Below are 20,552 nucleotides of genomic sequence, written 5' to 3'. Positions count from 1 at the left end.
TTTTGACAGAATTTAGTTGGCACTTTATACCCTTTATTAATACAAATGACCACCAAAAGGTGATAGGATGTATGTATGCTACAGTTAGATTAAGTTTTGTTGTGTTTGTTTGTATTTATTTATTTCTTAATTATTGTGTTTCTTTAAAAATTAATTACTATATTGAAGTCCAAAAATGTTAAAGACAATAATTGATGTATTTAATCTAATAGATCAAAATTGTCAAAACCACAACATTTTGACAAATATTTTGGTTGTAAGATTTTCTGGTCTTTATCAACTTTTTTTCAAAGTTACATGTTAAGAGCTCTGTAGATCCAAGAAATAATAAGAATAATACTTACATATTTTTAATATTACATTTTTTTCATATTTTGAAACTATCAAATCCTTGTTTTTGTATTATTTTTTTGTATCTAAATAATTCATATTGTTATTTTGTTTCAACTAGTACTTGTTAGAGATAGAAAGTATTGTTGCATATATTTGGTATCTACATGATATATTAATAGTCTATGATGGCAGAATTGTAAATAAAAGTAATATAGTTAAAGTAGTGATATATAATTATAATGNTGTGCTCCTTCTCTAACTCCTTTTTGGTGTGCTAATTTTTATCAGAATGAGTGTGTGTGTGTATGTATATATGTTACTGTGAAAGACTGAAATTAGAGAATGTCGATATTCTCCAGTGAATGTTGACACATACAAAATACATCGGTGAAAGTCCGAATATTTGGTTATATTATTATACATTCGAACAATCACCAGTGTGTGTCAACAAGCACAGATAAGCTTTGGTGGAGGTCGAAATGACACCCGAGAAGCCGATGTTGACAGCAGAGCCAGATTTTAGGCGATTGGAGCGATTTGTGCCAATCAGGCCCCTTGCTTGAAGGGGCCCTGCAGCACATCAAAATTTATATATTTAAAAATAATACATGTGACAAAAATAAATATCTAGGTATATTATTATTAAAAATATAATAACATATTTCAATATGTAAATTAACTGTTAATTAATTTTGTTATTAAAGTTTGAGGGGCCCTGCAAAAAAAATTCAATTGGGCCTCGCACCTATTGGATCTGGCTCGGGTTGACAGAGAGGCGACAGTTTGTTGCCAAATATTTTGTGGATAGCCGAAGGTAGGACAAGGTCATAGCTCTTTTTCCGTCAACAGTTCACATATTATTCACATAGTAAATTTTCACATATTAAAATGTTGCATTTTTGTCTTAATGTAATAAAAATATTTTTATTTAACATTCTCCCTCAGTGCATGCTGAATGTCGACATTTGTCAGTGTGAGAAATAATGATATTTAGCAAATATTTCATACATACATGAAACGACTGTGTGAATGCTGACATTCGCCAGATATCAGTCATTCACAGTAACATATATATTTTCATCTTATGTATATAAGGTGAAAATACAAACATTGCACCAAGTTGTATCTTGTATCTGCTATGTAATAAACAGATAAACCAGAACAAAATGTTTTGAATGAGTGATGCCCAGCTACTTTCCCTTTGGGTATTTTAACTGAACAAGAATGTTTTTGTACTCGTCTTGACTGAGGAAAAGTATTTCGATTGTTTAATTCTAGAAAGAATTTCAGTTTGAATATGGTTTTGTAAGAGTAAAAGAAATTTGTCTTGAATCATATTAGATAAGTATGAAACGGATCACTTCTTATGATTAGCAACATGTTCTGTGATGGTCATATAATATTGGCTTATTAATTCAATCAACTTTAGAAAATTTCCTACATTTGAATTACCAATAAATTTTTGCATACCTCTAAGAGAGAAATTTTTTTTTTGTACAAAATAAAATTACATCCAAAGCAACATGTAAAATATTTTACCATCTTTCCTTTTCTGTCTGTATTGCTTATTGCAACAAATCATCTATAAAATCACCAGTTTAAGTTTTTTTCCAAAGAATTTCCAATGGAGATATGCATCATGATGAAATTCAGAATTTTCATGATTGGAAATTTGATTTAGATTTTCCCAATCTTTATATCCTCAGCTTTGATTGCAGATGTCAGAATTCGTTTTACCTCTACCAAAAAGGATACATGGAAAACAAAATATTGACAGATATTTTTGAAAAAATGAGCCAGTCATGATGGACTCTCTCTCCATTGGAAAATTAAAAAAAAGATCATTCTTTTGAAAATCTTCTGTCGTACTCTGAAGTAGATTCCCTAACAAAGTAGCAATTGACTTTTATGTTTTTTGGTATGCCAGTTTCAAATATACCATTTGTTTTTGTCCATCACGTAACAGTTTTTTTGAAAATTGCATTTGAAAATTTAGAAAAATAATGATTTATATACCATGTAAATACATTTCTAGGAAGTAAAACAAAGTAATAAGTAAGAAGTTTTGTTCCTTGCTGACAGCACCAAGATTTTCAGGAAAATAGTCCAGATGACACATCAGGAAATGAATTTTTAAGCTGACGGAATATCCTAATTTTTTGAAATTTTCAAGCATACTTTGTACAATTTGTGGAAGTGACAGAATGAATGAACTTCACCTCATTGTCTACACTATTTCATTAATTAATTAATTTATTTATTTATGTGTATCGAACATGTATTGATTTTATTAATTGTTTATTATAAAATAACAAAAATAAATAAGATATATATATATATTAATGAATTTTAGCAGGTGAACAAAAATAAATTACATGTTAATTATATATTCATAAAAACACAAAGACTGAAAACCGAAAATTTCATATTGTGAAAAAACTGTATGTAATGGAATTTTTTGGTTATTTTTTTCTGAAATCAGCGTCCAAAAATACATCAGCAACAATGCTTAGTTTTCAGGAAATATTTTCATCGCAGACTTGTGTAATAGGTGGCCAGTGCCGGCCCAAGGCAAGTTTTAGGATGGCGCGAGATCCTATTATGGTGCCCGGGGGTGGAACCTTGCCCACGCACTCAACCTACGCACGTCTCAACAGATAAGGTCATTCACATACTGGCCACACGCTTGCAATTAAAATATCGAAAAGTGAAAAAAAAATATTTTTTCCTTTAATTTTTTTACCGCTGAGGCGCCCCCTAAAACTTAGCGCCTGGAGCGGCTGCTCCATTCGCCCTATGGTAGGGCCGGCTCTGTAGGTGGCCACAAAGGAGGATCTTTGAAATTAATACAATTAAATACTTCTTTTTCTTGTTTTGTCAAACTTTCTTGTATTTCAATTTCTTCTTCAACTTATTTGCCTTTTTCTTGATCTTCAAGGGTACTGTTTTCTTCAAATTCAATCATCTTTTCTTGAGCCTCAATCAGTATTGTCTTGAGAGAACTGCTTGTATTTGAAGTACTCTGTTTTTCTAGCCAAGTTTGCAACTGTATTACACTATATTGATTTGTTTCATTTCTCAATTTTCTTCTTTTCCTATATTCAGTACCACTGGGCTTTCTTGACACCATTAGTTCATCTGAAAAAGAAAAAGTTATATATTTATTTTTTTCACTTTTGATTATATTACAAACAAAAATGGAAAATAATATTGCAGTTGTAATATAATGTAACATACAATGAAACATTTTTACAAATTTATATAGTAGAGATATTACCTTAAGTTTAACACATTTAAAATAATATCTTCTGCTTACTGTTATACTAGCACACTGCACAAATAATGAACTTTAATGTACAATAAACTTGCCCAAACTTGTGTACTCGTTTGGGCACTCTCACTTGATACTAACAATCAAGTGCGCCCAAGCGAGTACATGAGTTTAGACATATTCATACCATATTGTTTACTAGGGTGAAATCATATGAGGAAACAAGTGTATCGAGTGAAATCTTATGACAGAAATTGTTAGTGCACTTAAAGTATTTGATGAACATTGCAAGATAAATGTATCCTGCAATGTTTGTCAAATACTTTAAGTGCACTAACAATTTGCATCAGATGCTCTCGCTTGATACACTTGTTTTTTATTTTGCAATTTATTAATTGTCATTTTTCACCAATTTAGTACTTTTTCCCATTGTTTAACTACTACCACCAGTACTACTACTAAAGGATTAGGAGGCCTTGACAAGTCTATATAGCCTTGGAAGAGAAGGATGAAGAGTTATAGCAGAAGTGAGAAGGTTGAAGAAAAAGAAAGGATGACAGGAAAGTGTGAAGCATAAGATCTCAGAATGTCCACCGAGTGCCATTAATTAAACAAACCAAAAATACAATTAGATTACTGAGTGTAGCAACATAATTTCAGAATAACAACCTCTATATCAGAGGCAGTAGAGGCCCTTTCTGCATGGCCAAGTGACCATGGGCTCCAAAATTACAACTGCATATGTACAAAACAAAAATAAAAGAAAGTGTATAACAAACTGAAAAAGTTCGTGTTACAAAACACCACCAATTGGGGGTGAGTAAGACTTAGAAGCCTAACACAGCCGCTTGGCTACGGGCTTCCAATTACAAATGTAAAAATAAAAATAAAAAAAAACAGAACAACAGGAGGGATTGACGGAACAAGAAAACAACCTCCTGGCTTTGGAGGAGGGAACAAACAGAACGAGACATGTACAACAAGATCTCCACAACCAGGGAGTGTAAAACATGGAAACTCTAAACAGCAGCAGCATAGCTACAGGCCTTTGAACAATTGCGTGTACAAACCCTGTTGGTATAGGGGGGAAGGATAACGAAATGTTGACAAAACATTGGGTCCACTTTTTCTCAGTGGGAACAACAGAACATATGTACAAAAACCCCCCATTGTTTAAGTGAGACAAGTGCCTTGTTGGCCTCACTCTTGTCCTGGCTCTGCCTGAGAGGATCTGCATGCAGGTCCTATGAAAGTTAATGGCATAGTGTACAAAATTCTCATCCTCAAATTACAATTACTTCATGTAAAGGAGGATGAAAAGTGACAGTGTTTAAACTAATGAATACTTATTACTGATTACCTATACTCCAGTGCAATTGCATTCAGTAATTAAGTTATGCAGCAGATGCAAGATACAGCTTGGTGTAATGTTTGTGTTTTCACTGTATATACTGTATAACTAATACTGTTTATACAAAAAGTTTTTATACAAATTGAACACAGAAATGTAGTGATGCAAAACACTTGGGTTGGATTATTGAAGATAGTGAAGGTTGGAGCAGTTAATACTTTTATTAATATTATTGATATAAGTGTATAAATGTAAATGAGAATTGAAATTTCAAAACTGCTTAACATTATCAATAAAATTTTCTTTTTTAAATTTCAGGAGCAAGTGACAATAAATTATAATAAATTACATGCTGATCCAAAGCAAGGAAAATCATTGGATATTGGTAAGATTTGAAATTTTTTAGAATTGATTGATTTCTTTAAAGATTTGTATTCCATATTTGAATCTCTTGTTAACTGTTTTAACATTATAATTATAATGTTTAAATCATAAATACTTTTTTGACTGAACAAAATTTATCTAATTTAAAAATGTAATGTTTTTATCATTTATAAATCAATTTTATATTAGATTTAAAACATAATGATGCATATTTAAGTTATTAATAGGAATATAATATTAACATAAACTTACATTGAAAATTTGTTATTGTTCATAATACATAATTAAATTTGTTTCCTAAAAGAGATGAAATTAGTTTTTATTTTATAACTATGTGCATTTACTTTTTTTTACACATATATGAGATACTATTTTTGCATTAATTTATTTGCTTAGTTTTAAAATATTTTTGTTTTTAAATAAATAAATTTGTCCAAAATGAGATTTAAAGTTATTGAATCTGATACAATAAGAAAAAAATCAATATCTTTTTGAAGTTTGCCACAACACTTGCTTTAATTTTAAAGTTTTTTACAAACTTAAAATAAGAAAAAAATAACCTAAAGTTTTTATATATTATACTGTATATCCAATATAATTATGTCTTTAAATATACTATAATGAATAATTCTAGAATTAATGACAAAATTATTTTATATAATTTCTTAACACACATTTTGATTTCTCATTATAATAATAATTTTCTCTCTTAAGTTTTGAAAACTGTTAAGCATCGCATTGTTGAAAATATGAGTTCTACTACTGCAGATGCTCTTGGTTTAAGCAGAGCAATTTTGTGTAATGGTAAGAATATGCATGTTTATATTTAATGTTACTGTAGAATTAGGGCTTAGATTTTTGTTACAACGTGGTTTTCTTGCTGATATGTAGGAAAGTCAAACTTTGGTATTTGACTCTCCCATTGATTTCTGAAGTGAATTATGATAAATTTCATGTAACATATTTTCAAAATTTTCATTATTTTTGGCAATCAACTTAAATTAAACTTAAATTATTTTTTTAATTTAAAATTGGTGTATTTATTAAACTATTTTGGAAAAAAAGATCAATTTGGATTAGGACCCAAACATGTAATGCTGCTTACCATGCAGGTGATTTATCAAATTATATTACCCAGATTTCCATCTGATTTTTGCTTCCATGAGAGAGATAAACAAACACTTGCCACTATGAGTAAGGTGACTTTATATCCATGACCTTCATGGCTTCAGCCAGTTAAACTTTCATACCAGTAGGTGGGAGTGAAAATATAGTAATTAGCTAGACTGTATAACTGAAGTTCATTTTATTATAGTTGTAATCTGGGCTTGGTTGTTTATATAAATTAATTTAGGGCTAAATGTTTAATTATATGTAAATTTTAGAATAATCAGAATAGTTTTTAAATCATAATGCAGATACTGACCTACAGAAAAATGTATTAATTTGCTATCTGAGATGATAACTATAATAAAAATTTCATATTATCAGTAAAGATTCAGAAACTATGTAGTTACCACTAGGAATCAAATGTTTTTGTTTTTAAAATGATTATGAAACTTTATTTTTTATTAATACTGATAGGCTTTCTTTCATCATTTAATCATGGATATTTGCAGAATGTTAAGCTTTTATTCAATGAAAATAAAATATTGTTTGTTAAAAAATGGCCAACTGAAATTCACATAATAAAAAAAATATTTTGAAAAATACAAAAAGCTTTGTCTGTTGTTTCCCAGTCACTATTGACAAACTAAAAAAACAGAAATCTTTATTTACAAAGATAATCTGTTATTTGAGGCATAGCCTCAAATAACAGATTATCTTAACAGATTATGTCTCAAATAAACTTATTTGAGGTTATGCCTCAAATAAGTCATCTCTGTATAATGTTTATTATTAGATAAAACTGAATGAAAGTTTTTTATATAAGCATGTTAAGTATGTTAATTGCTTAAAATTATTTAAGAAATATCTTAAATAGAATGTTATGTTTTTTCCTATACAGTATCAAGAATTTCTTCTAAGTTTTAATTAGTTTTAAAATATTAACAAATACTTTAAATTATTTTTTTAGATAACTTAGTTAAGAAATTAGAAGAATTAGAAAGAAATGAACATTTATACAAAGGACTTGCAACCCATACTAAACAAATGTTAAAGAAGTTTTATGATATGTGTGAAGTTTATAGAGGTGAAGTAAATACTTTTAATTAAGTTTTATTGTGTGTAGATTGTTTTTTAAATGTACATTAAGTTTTATTTTTTAATATATTAGTTATGAAAATAATTATTTATAATGAGATATATTAAGTGTTATTATTTTACACAATAGTTTATCTGTTGTGTTCTTTATTCACACAATGTACAGTCAACTAGCATTAATACGAATTACTAGGGAAGCAGTAAATTTACTTTATTGAAAATTCATATTAATGTTTTTCAGGGTCAAGGTCAAGGTTGTATAATTTATGAAGTTAAGGCTTAACACATGATCAAAATCTTTAAAATATAATATATTGTATTTTGAATTAACAACAAAAACAAATTCTAAATAATTTTTAAAATTAAACAAAACTGAACTAAAATTCCAAAGATTCAAACTTCCATTGGGTAGCTCCACTGCCTAGCATCTTATCCACTCAGCTATCGCCGCTCAGACACATGAAATTTTCAGACTTATAAGTGAAACCTCAATTTTTAGAGACCAAATTTTAGGAAATGCTTGAGAAGTGGATCCTAATATTTGATCAAGGAACTGTTTTGTTTAAAGCTACATGGTCACCAAGTTTTGTTTAAATCGGAGACCTAACTGTCTGGTCCTCTCCCTTGTAAGTGACAGCTTAAATGATTTGATTTCCAGATGCCAAACTGATAAGGCCACCCACCAGCAGCTGCATTAATTAGAAAGTAAAACTGTTGGCAGTAAATAATTTGAAGTGGCAAAAAAAATTTAAAACTGGTGAAATGGTGGGGATATTTTTAAATTTTCCAGAGCAACCCCCTGCTTTAATGTGAGAATTTGCTTTATTGATGTTTTCTTTAAGGTGAGTTGACTGTACTATGAGATACATACATAAACCTATATATGTTTCATTGACTTTCTTAAAAGAAAAGGTACAATGACTTATATCTACAATATATCTATATATACAAGGGTCGTCCCAGAAGTACCCGACTTGACATATAGTAGTGGTACTTGTTTGAAAGAAAATGACTGTGTTCGAAAGTATCAACCTTATAAAGCTTAAGTTTGAAGTTTGAAGATGCTACATTGTTTAGTATTTGATTTCATCAAATACTAAACAATGCAGTGATGAAATCAAAAAAAACGGCCATCAATAGTGAAAAATCTCAGTGAATTTGTAAACATGGAAAAAATTGATCATTATTATGTGATACAATACTTTCATTTGAAAGATTTCAGTCCAACCAATATTAAAGCTGAGCTAGATTCTACTCTGGGGGAGTCTGCTCCCTCGTTTACAACAATAAAATATTGGCTGGCAGAGTATAGACAAGGCTGTACGAGCTGCCAAGACAAACATTGCAGTGGTCAACCAAGTGAGGTGACCATGCCAGAAATGGTGAAAAAAATCCACAAACTGGTATTGGATGACTGACAACTCAAAGTGCAAGAGCTAGCAGACATGGTAGGCATTTCAAAAAGTGCTGTACATTGCATTTTGACTGAAAATTTGGACATGAAAAGCTGTTTGCAAGATGGGTGCTACGTTTGCTCACAATGGGACAAAAACAGTGTCATGAGGATGTTTCAATCCAGTGTTTGGCAATGTTTCGCAGCAACAAACCTGAGTTTTTGCATTGATTCATAACCATGGATGAAACATGGGTCCATCACTTCACACCTGAGACGAAAGAACAGTTAAAACAATGGACTGAAGGGGGAGAATCAGCTCCAAAGCAGGCGAAAACAGTTCCATCTGCTGGCAAGGTCATGGCATCAGTTTTTTGGGATGCGCATGTGATAATTTTCATTGATTATCTTCAAAAAGGAAAACAATCAACAGCGAGTATTATGTGAACTTATTGCAGTGCTTGAATGATGAAATCAAGAAAAAATGGCTACATTTGGCAAAAAGTAGTGTTGTTTTATCAAGACAATGCACCAGTTCACACATTCGTTATTGCGGTGGACAAGATCAGTGAGTTAAGGTTCAAATTGCTTCCTTACTCACCCAATTCGCCAGATTTAGCCCTCTCGGATTATTTTCTCTTTCCAAACTTGAAAAAATGGCTTGGTGGTAAAGATTTGCCAACAATGAAAAGGTAGAGTCTGCGGTTGATGACTATTTTGAGAAGCTTGACAGTTCTCACTATAAACAGGGGATCAAAGCTATTGAGCATTGCTGGGAAAAGTGTATTGACCTAAAAGGAGACTATGTTGAAAAATAAAGATATGTTTTCCCAAATTTTATGTCTTCTTTGTTAGGTCGGGTACTTCTGGGACTACCCTCATATCTACAATATATGTAGTACAATGTAGCTACAATATATCTATAGTGGTGTTTAATAAAACTGCATCACTTTCATTTTTAATCTTATTCACATTTTTTAAACTATTTTATTATTGAAAATNAATAAGACTAAAAAAAATATATATTTAATTATTTCTATTTTCCATAAATCTAACAATAAATAATAATGAAAATATAAACAAACTACTAACCAAATATTCAAATTTAGCATCTGCATATTTTTTAATGGTGAGTTTTGTATCAGGAACTGCTTTGGTAATGTAAGTTGCCAAATCAGTTAGCATCTAAATAGTGAAATTAAAATTAACTCACTCAGGAAAAAGATTCCTTTACTATAACTTTTAATATTGTCTTACTGGTCGAACAGTTCTTAACATTTTAATTCCATGTTTTTCCATATTTCTATGCGCTTTAGCAAATTTGCTAAATGCTTCGCTTGCTGATGGTTGAGGTTCTCTAACACCTATTTCAGCAAATACTTCACCAAAAGCTAAAAAAAATTAAACAAGAAAACACATAAATAATTCAATTTTAAACCAGAAAATCTAATAATTAATTCAAATTAAATCACATTAAAATTTATTGATATAAAATTAAGAAATTTCATTTATAGATATGGACAGTGAAAGAAAGCTATTTTTCAGATGAGCCAAAACATAATTTGTGAAATGGAGCAGACTCAGTAAGTACCACTAACTTTTTCCTACAAATAGTCCAGTATTGTTATTTTACTGCATTTTTGTAATACTGTTATCTGCTTAGATAAAATATTTTATTAGTTCTAGCAGTATATTACAAGGAAAGGTTTACATGGCCTCAAATGGCCTGGAAACATTCCAGGACATTTGAGTCCAGAGCAACCCCCTGCTTTAATGTGAGAATTTGCTTTATTAATGTTTTCTTTAAGGTGGGTTGACTGTACTATGAGATACATACACATACCTATATATGTTTCATTGACTTTCTTAAAAAAAAAAAAGGTACAATGACTTATATCTACAATATATCTATATATATCTACAATATATGTAGTACAATGTATCTACAATATATCTATAGTGGTGTTTAATAAAACTGCATCACTTTCATTTTTAATCTTATTCACATTTTTTAAACTATTTTATTATTGAAAATTATTATTATTGTATATTAAAAATTACTTACAAAAGTTTCTTATAAAAGAAGTGAATACAACTACATGCTGAAGCATGGACAAAATAAGACATCTGATGTAATCTAATGACAAATTATGCTAAAAGATGAATGCTTACTGAAATTGGCAATGTGTGTTGCTTCTTGTCTGTAACAGTTGTTCCCATTTAGTTGTAGCAATTTTCAATAGGGTTTAAGTCTTATTTTGTCCATGTTTTAGCATGTAGTTGTATTCACTTCTTTTATAAGAAACTTTTGTAAGTAACTTTTAATATACAATAATAATAATTTTCAACAATAAAATAGTTTAAAAAATGTGAATAAGATTAAAAATGAAAGTGATGGAGTTTTGTTAAACACCACTATAGATATATTGTAGATACATTGTACTACATATATTGTAGATATATATAGATATATTGTAGATATAAGTCATTGTACCTTTTTTTTTTTTAAGAAAGTCAATGAAACATATATAGGTATGTGTATGTATCTCATAGTACAGTCAACCCACCTTAAAGAAAACATTAATAAAGCAAATTCTCACATTAAAGCAGGGGGTTGCTCTGGACTCAAATGTCCTGGAATGTTTCCAGGCCATTTGAGGCCATGTAAACCTTTCCTTGTAATATACTGCTAGAACTAATAAAATATTTTATCTAAGCAGATAACAGTATTACAAAAATGCAGTAAAATAACAATACTGGACTATTTGTAGGAAAAAGTTAGTGGTACTTACTGAGTCTGCTCCATTTCACAAATTATGTTTTGGCTCATCTGAAAAATAGCTTTCTTTCACTGTCCATATCTATAAATGAAATTTCTTAATTTTATATCAATAAATTTTAATGTGATTTAATTTGAATTAATTATTAGATTTTCTGGTTTAAAATTGAATTATTTATGTGTTTTCTTGTTTAATTTTTTTTAGCTTTTGGTGAAGTATTTGCTGAAATAGGTGTTAGAGAACCTCAACCATCAGCAAGCGAAGCATTTAGCAAATTTGCTAAAGCGCATAGAAATATGGAAAAACATGGAATTAAAATGTTAAGAACTGTTCGACCAGTAAGACAATATTAAAAGTTATAGTAAAGGAATCTTTTTCCTGAGTGAGTTAATTTTAATTTCACTATTTAGATGCTAACTGATTTGGCAACTTACATTACCAAAGCAGTTCCTGATACAAAACTCACCATTAAAAAATATGCAGATGCTAAATTTGAATATTTGGTTAGTAGTTTGTTTATATTTTCATTATTATTTATTGTTAGATTTATGGAAAATAGAAATAATTAAATATATATTTTTTTTAGTCTTATTGCCTTAAAGTTAAGGAAATGGATGATGAAGAGTATACATATCAAGCATTACAAGAACCATTATATCGGGTAGAAACTGGCAATTATGAGTATAGGTATTACATTATAATTATTTTAATTTAATCAAGAAAATTATTAATAAAATATTAATTAAATTTGATTAAAACATTTTTTTAATGTGAAAGTAGAATTTTTATATTTGCTAGTGATAACAGTGATATTTTAAAAAATAATTTTAAACATAAAATAAAAAAAAAACAGTTTAAAGCATATTTATAATTAACAATTTAAAATAGTTTTTCTTTAAAAGTTTAAATTATATCTGTTAAATAATAATTGCATATTATCATTATTATATTTCTAAATAAAATATTTTAGCAAAAAATAAAGAATTTATATTACAGAAGAATGCTGTATATTATGAAAATAAAAAAATAAATTGTATTATACTAAATAATAATTAAAAGAAAATCAGTTTTTTTTCCTTTTCATCTGAAAATTTGAATAAAAATAATTTAAAAATTAATTACTTTCATGGAGAAAGAATTAGCCTTTGAGCTAATTGTCTATTTCAGCAATATCAAAATAAATGCTTTAAATTTTTACTTTGAAATCATATATTTTTAATTATTATCATAAAAATATTTCTTATATAAAATATTAAAAACTTTTTTGTTTAAAGATATTAAAATTTTTTCTTCTAACAAAAAAAAAATTACTTTGAATAATCTTGAAACGATAGTTTACATCATTTTAATGATTTGAAACATTGAATGTGGTTTAATAGATAATTTTTTATAATGTATGTTATAATGTATTTTATAGCAAAATATGTTTAAGTTTTTCTTTTGCAGATTATAATTTCAAGTATTAATAAATCATTGCTTAATTTTTATTATATGATAGAAAACATTTTTAAATATAACTCAAGTTCTGTTGGACATCCTTTATACTATTAAACATATGCATTTTCTTTTAAAACAGAATAGTTTCATTTACGTTTACTATTTACATGTATATTTTCTTAATGTAAGGTTTGAAAAATTGTATTTAAACAATCAACTGCTTTGATAGAGAGTCTAGTATTTGAAGATAGAATTCAGAAAATTTTTAAAATAATTTGAAGCTATTTACCATCATTAATTGAAAAAATGAATACCTAGCTTTTTATTTTGTTTCAGGAAATGATAATTTTGTCTGTGAGAAAAAAAATGTTTTTAATAATTTATTCTGAACACAAATATGCTGCTAGATTTTATAATTTTTATTTTCTTAAGTATGTGTGAATATTTATTTGTTAATCTTTGCATAATTGATTTTTAGTAAAACATTCAAACATTGAATTTAATAGTGATTATATAATTTGAGTTCCTTAGAATTGTAGTGGAGAATGGTAAGTTTGAATGTTAGGTTTGTTTAATAGTTTTTTTTTTTTAAATGTTTAAAAAATAAGTGATGTTTAGAATTAATATTTGTATCTCTGGTGGTGATATTGAATAATTTGAATGCTTTCAAATTATTTTAAAATGAAAATTTTAAGATTTTTAAATGTCAAATTTGTCAAATATTATTTAATTTATTGAAACAGAATGATCATTACAGAAATTTAGTTTAAAAACTATTTTTAAATTTTTTATAATGCAAAAATTTTTTGCATTAAATTTGTTTACAAAACAAATTAAAAAGTTTAAAACTGAATTTATCATTAACATTATTTTTTTCAAAACTCTGAAGTTTTGTAAATTAACTTGTCAAACTTCTGAAAAGTCTCTTTATATTTTAAAAATCTCTTTAAAAAAATAAGATTTAAATTTAAATAATATGATATATTTGAGTAAAAGTTCTTTAAAAAGTTTATTTTTTATTAAATGAATAAATATTTAAATAAAATATTATTGATATTCTGTTTTTGGTGGCAAAAAATGAAGATACAAAATCATTAAAATATAAAAAATATTAAAAATGAAAGCTATTATTATTTTAAAAAGTTTTCATTAAAATTAAATATACTATTAATATTTTAATATATTTGTAGATTAATTTTACGATGTCGACAAGATGCCCGAAGCAGATTTGCTAAACTTCGCTCTGATGTTTTAATTAAATTAGAACTTTTAGATCAAAAACATGGTAAGACATTGTATAAATATTTAAAATAAATTCTAACAATTATTATTCTGCATATTGCTAAATTTTAAAAATATTGTAATCCTTGTTTTACAATTTTTCATGATAATTTGTTCATGCTTCGCTAAAACTGAATTAATATTTTATTTTACTAAAGCTGAAGATCATTTAATTTTGAAATTAGTTAATGTTTGTTCTAATCAGTCTATATACTAAATAACAGTGAAATATGTTATCAGTTAACAAAGTTTTGAAATGTATTGTCACTATTATCTGAACTTTATAGTGGTTGTAGACCTTTAGTTTTAATATCTAAGTAACATTTTTAGGAATAATAATTATTGACTTTAGAGTATATTATAATCCCTCCTAAGTAAAATTTAAATATTTTTGAACTAGAGTAGATATCGATGATGAGAACAAACTGCATATGAATTAATTGGAAATAATAATTTTAATTTATTTGATCCATTTATTTTGAAAGTGGGGCAAGCTCATTTTTGAAAAAATGAAGATTATGATAACAGTAGATAGAATTTAATATGGTCTTTTTGTCTGTAAACAGTCTATACTCAAAATAATTCAGAATCGTTAATGTTTTGACAATAGAAGTTCTGATGATTACCGATATTGCAAACATGTTCATTGTGAAAATGGTGCAAGTTCATCTTGGATCAAAATTATTATGCTAGAGCCAAATATTCTACTGTATAATTTAGCTTCAGTAAAATTTAGCAATACTAGCAACACTATGAAAACCTAAAAATTGTGTAATATTTGGGTTTTTCTCATTCAATTCAAGTAGTATACATATAGAAGTGTAAAAGTCATTTAAAATTCTCGATTTATCACCACAATGAGAGTGATCAAGTATATATTTTAAAATTATCTTCTTTGTATAAAAAAAACTAGGACATTTACACACATCAAAAAATATAAGGGCATGATAGATTTATTATCATGTATACCTTCTATTTATCATTAATATTTAAAAATGCTAAATCCTAGATAAAACTGAAAATATAAAGTAATAAATAGATAATTTCAATTAAAATGGCTGATGATATATTTTTTTAAACAATTAAAAATTAGAAGAAATTAAGTCATCCTCCTTTCTGTCATGTTTTATTACCAGGATTAAAAACAGTCTTCATGGATACATGCTTTTATTAGAGGCTATGCCTCTGCCTTTTGTTCCTGGTAATTGGATGTAATGAAAAGGAAGACTACTCAGCTTCAAATTTTTAATTTTTTAATAATAGATAATTATATAATATAAAAATAAATAATTTTAACATTTTATTTTTCATCAAATGAATAGATATGATGGTTATTAAAAAATAAGGCTGACTGAACTGAAATATTAGCTGTTTAACTAACATTTATGGTAATTCATTAATTTTGAAAGTGAGACAAGTCCATTTGAATATAACAAAATGTTCAGTTTCTTCAACTAACATGAATAAACACTACTGAGTAATAAATTTACATTATCTAACATCACAAAATACATAAAAGTTATCTATTAGTGCTTACCAATATTTTTAAATCTATTGAAATTTAAATATCTTGAAACAAGGAAAAATGGACTTATCAAGTCTTTCAAAATAAATCACTCATATAATAGTGCTGATTTGGATTAATAAATTAATGATCAAATGAATTTTCTATAATTATAGATATATTACTATTTATTGATAGTATTAAACAATTTAAACTGATTATTTGAATTTTTAAAAATTTTCAAAAGGAATGTGAAAAAATTTGAATATGCAATCTTTACATACACTGTCAGTTACAAATTTAGTACTTTCAGTTAAATATTTTCTAGATGTTGTTAGTTATATATTACATTGTTATTATGAAGTAGAAACACATGAAAGTTATACATAGTGTCTATAATTAAAATATATTACTTTAGACCACTCTGTAGATAGAACTCAGAGCTAGATCAATAAAATTTTAATAGGCATGTTTATCTTGATACAGGAAAACTATTGACAGAGTTTCAAAAGTAGTTAAAATTTTAGCTGCTGGAGAACTGTAATGGTGCCACTATTGCAGCAACATCACATAACAGTAGTGCTATAAAGACATGCTGCAAACTTTTGTCTTCTCTAAACTACAGCAGAGAGGATGTTTTAGTGACATCAAACGTATACAAGATGGTTCAAGACCCCCATACTGCAGCCGTTGTGAGAGACATACTATATAACACATATAGCAATGAAAAATGATCAGTTAGTCTTTTCAAATGCATTGGTCTGTTCATTTTTTGTCCAATCTCACACCTTGTTACTTCTGGTTATGGAGCTATTTCAAAAGTGGGGGTTTTACAAGTGAAGTTGCATATTGTCAGAAATAAAGAGGCAAATAGAAAGAAAAGCAAATCTCATTATTCCTGTGAGCTCCCAAGTCTGGTCTGAAGTCTTGGAAATTTGCTTCCCAAGAAAAACTGGAAATTAGAAATTAAACCCAGAGGTCATAAAATATTTTGTTTCAAATATTCACTGTTGGAATTTCAAGTGATATATACTTCAGAATACTTGCTTTTGAGAGTGAATACACAATCCTGATTTAAAGTGTGAAAGTCCTACAATCAGCAAACATTTCTGATTGGGATTGGAATTTGGTATCAAATCAAATATCAGTTTTAACCTTTCCCACAGTCCAAGTTGGTCCTGAATTACTCTTGGAAACAAGTAAGAGACCAATTGAGAAGTGAGGGTGGGAGCCAAAATTAATTGGGATGATTGGTCGAGGGACCAGATCCATTTAAAAGCCCTTATCTCAAGGCCAAGGACTTTTAAAGGGACTCGCTTGATCCCTCTTTATCAGACTTCTTAATCAGTTATGAATCACTGTTCTCTCTCTGAGCTCATAATATGCCAAACTCTATTCATCCTATTACTACTACAGATGGTTGGATCACTGCCATATTGCTTTGTCTATTGTAGGCAACTTTCTCATTGATCCACAAACCATAGATAAGTAAGTGTGCTCCCAGTCAACAGGATCAACTGTTTCTTGACTTGCAAATTTTTGACATTCTATTATCCCCAACATGGAACATCAGGCCTCCTTGACTTGATAAAGACTCTTATCTCTAAACTTGGCTTGTGAAATCCAAGGAGAATCCAGGAGAATTATATAAGAGCCTCTCTCAAATAAGCAGTTTTTCAAGCAACTGAACTTCCCTGAGTGCCATAAAACACTCACATGCTAAATTTGATTGTGCTATTCAACCAGCCAATACTCTCCCTGGAGGAATTTTGGCTATTTACATTTGATATTAGACCATGACAACCATTGCAAGATCTCACACTCTTGATGTGTTACATTTGGCTATTGCTAATGTGGTAATTTGATTGTAATATGTGACTAAGAATGACAGAAAGCATGTTGAACAGTTTTTGTTGCTGCTATGACAGTAGCACCATTTAGATACTGTAAAGTATTGGCTTGTAAATGGAAAGGGAACAAAGGAGGTACTGACCTCACTAATTGGATTCAAGGGTGGTCCGATTACTTGCCAGTAAACAAGTGGGTGACCACCCACATCGGAGATAGGTGGACATGAAAGTAAGCTTCATCCTCATCTGATCCAAGCAGACAAAGGGGGACAAGGAAGATCTGTAATTGGTCAGAAGTTCCCATCCTAAAAGTCCTTAAATTGGAAAGTGAGTAGGATAGAAGTGGAGAAAGGGTTCGGGACTGGTAGCATGGAAGTCTTAGATGCTTGGAAAGCCCACTGAAGTTAGAGAGAGAGAGCATACTCCTCTGCCAAATATCTCGGATGAGTAAGTGCTGAGACCGGATGAACTGTGCACGTAGAGCCAATCCATCAATTGACTGAGATCCTCACGGACTTAATTTCCCAAAGTCCAAACTGGAACATGAGGCACCACGCTTTGTGTATCCTGTGTTTACTGTGTTTTCCAATTTGTATAGTCTATATATATTTTGTAAATAAAGTGTACATACTGACTATCTTGAGTGTGTAGGTGTGCATCCACCGAAGCTATACCAGAACAATTTTGAGTCGTGTTTAATGCAACAAATCACTTGAGGAGACAGAGTTTAAGAAGGAAACTTCACTGATACTTAGTAGCAAAAATTGTAACTATTTTTGAAACTCTGTCTATAGTTTTCTTATATTGAAAAATGTGCCTACAAAATTTTATTGACCTATCTAAATGTTTTGTCTCCAGAGTGGTCTAAAGTGGTCTACTTTAATTATAGACATCCTGTATTTATATTTGCATTATCACTCATAGCTAGACTTAAACCACAGTGTGTTTAGCAGCATTATAGAGAAACAAAGAATGATACTGATTTGTGTAAGATCATAAGTAATTATGACATATGGGGATTGGATTCAATTGAAATCAGACTACTATAATTTATAATAGATTTATGGATGCATATCTTACCACATGACTATTTTATCTAACATTGCTAAATTAGCTGAGAAGAGTTCATTTTATTTACAGATCCTCAAAAAATGTTCAGTAAGCAATAATATATGCTCATTTGTAATGATATATAGTGCTAATCATGTGAAACATGTAATTGTAGATCAACTAAATACATATGAATAATTTGCTTGAAAATATATTACTATATTTAATATATTGGATGATTATAATTAAAGTACTCCTATTCAATGCTGTATAGAGAGATATTTAACAGGCTAAATACAACCAAATCTGGTAGGTAACATTTTCAAACATGCAAAACACATTTCTGTAAAAAAAGAAAAAATTAGTATCAAAACTCATCACTATTCTGTTTCTATATTGTCAAGTTTATTTTATTACTAATAAATTATGAACTTTGATTGCATTAGTTTAGTTAAATAATATAAATAAAATTTTATATATTGAGTAATCAAGTATACTAAAAACTTTGTTATATGATATTTGGTTGCATGAAAACTTTAATAATTGGATTTCGAATTTTTCAATAATTACAGCTTATAAGTTTGTTATATTTTTAAACCACTCAAATTTTTGTATTTACAGAGACTTTAGAATTTTATACATTTTCATTATTTTGCAATCTTTATTAATATTGAATAGCGAAGTTTTTATTACATATTATTTGCACCAACATTGTCAGTTAATTATTGAAATTAATCCATTTAATTTTCAGTTCAGGATATAGTATTTCAATTACAAAGGCTTGTATCAGCTCTTGCACAATATCATACAGAATGCCATACTGTAATGAAAGCGACTAATATTTTTCCAATTGAAGTGGATCTATCCAAAAGCACATTCCATTATTCCGATCCGGCAAATAGTGCTTATCACGATTTAGAAGACGAGGATGATGACGACGAGCTTTTGACAGCCGAAGAAGTGAAAGAAAATGAACCGAATTTACTTGGGGATTAAAATATTATTCTGGGAATCAATTTGTTTAAAATGTTTGTTACTTCAGTATTATATTTTTTGTGATAAATTTAAAAACTAATTTAAAGAAAACTAGTCATTCCTATTGTTAATTTCCAAATTATTCTAGTCACGTTTCCTTATATTTATATATAACATTTTACTATTAAATGAAATAAACAATAGTTGTTTTTACTTTGAATTTTAATGAAATAAAAACTTATTTTGAAATATGTAAAATTTCTTTGAATAAAAAGTTTTCCTTTGTTAAGAAATTATTATTTAACTTTTTCAATCTTCTTTTTAGCATACGTTTAAAGATAGATATTTTATTAAATAGAAAAATGGGAATATTCAGAAATCATTTTATAAGCATGAGTTTAGGATGTGTTTGATTTCAACTTTAGATACATTCGAGTTTTACAATATTTTGAATTATAACTATAAACCAGAAACCGTCCGTATAATTTCCAAATTATTTGAATGTTCATCAAAATATAATTTGAAAAATAAGTCAATTAAAATTAATGCAGAAATGACTAGCTAGTTACTGCTTTTACGTGTAAATCCTCCAGGTTGGATCTCCTATAAACACCGACTATTTAGTTTAAATTGCTAAATGGACGCCGGCTATCGTTAAATTCTTATGCTGAGCTTGCAAAGTTTATGAGATTTCTGTTCGTACTGTGGTAATTGTCCTGTGGTAACCTTGAAAAATGT

The 20,552-nt window shown here is 28.4% G+C and overlaps 1 protein-coding gene across 8 annotated transcripts in view; it reads left to right on the top strand.

Annotated features, from left to right (window-relative positions):
* LOC111637763 (PRKCA-binding protein-like) overlaps positions 1-19,956 on the top strand; it is a 32,037-nt gene extending 12,081 nt beyond the window's left edge. For all 8 annotated transcript variants that reach the window (XM_023383333.1, XM_023383326.1, XM_023383332.1 and 5 more), the window contains 8 exons: positions 5,274-5,340; positions 6,054-6,143; positions 7,417-7,533; positions 11,922-12,055; positions 12,128-12,220; positions 12,304-12,404; positions 14,345-14,439; positions 19,591-19,956. In XM_023383333.1, coding sequence (XP_023239101.1) covers positions 5,274-5,340; positions 6,054-6,143; positions 7,417-7,533; positions 11,922-12,055; positions 12,128-12,220; positions 12,304-12,404; positions 14,345-14,439; positions 19,591-19,835 — 942 coding nt within the window. In that variant the 3' untranslated portion in view covers positions 19,836-19,956. The remainder of the gene's footprint in view (positions 1-5,273; positions 5,341-6,053; positions 6,144-7,416; positions 7,534-11,921; positions 12,056-12,127; positions 12,221-12,303; positions 12,405-14,344; positions 14,440-19,590) is intronic.
* The last annotated feature ends 596 nt before the right edge of the window (positions 19,957-20,552 follow it).

This window comes from Centruroides sculpturatus, unplaced genomic scaffold (genome assembly GCF_000671375.1).
Source record: "Centruroides sculpturatus isolate CEXI.00-Female unplaced genomic scaffold, Cexi_2.0 scaffold1003, whole genome shotgun sequence".
Taxonomy (NCBI): Eukaryota; Metazoa; Arthropoda; class Arachnida; order Scorpiones; family Buthidae; genus Centruroides; species Centruroides sculpturatus.
The sequence above is the reverse complement of the archived record's forward strand: the minus strand, read 5'-3'. Positions and strand labels throughout refer to the sequence as shown.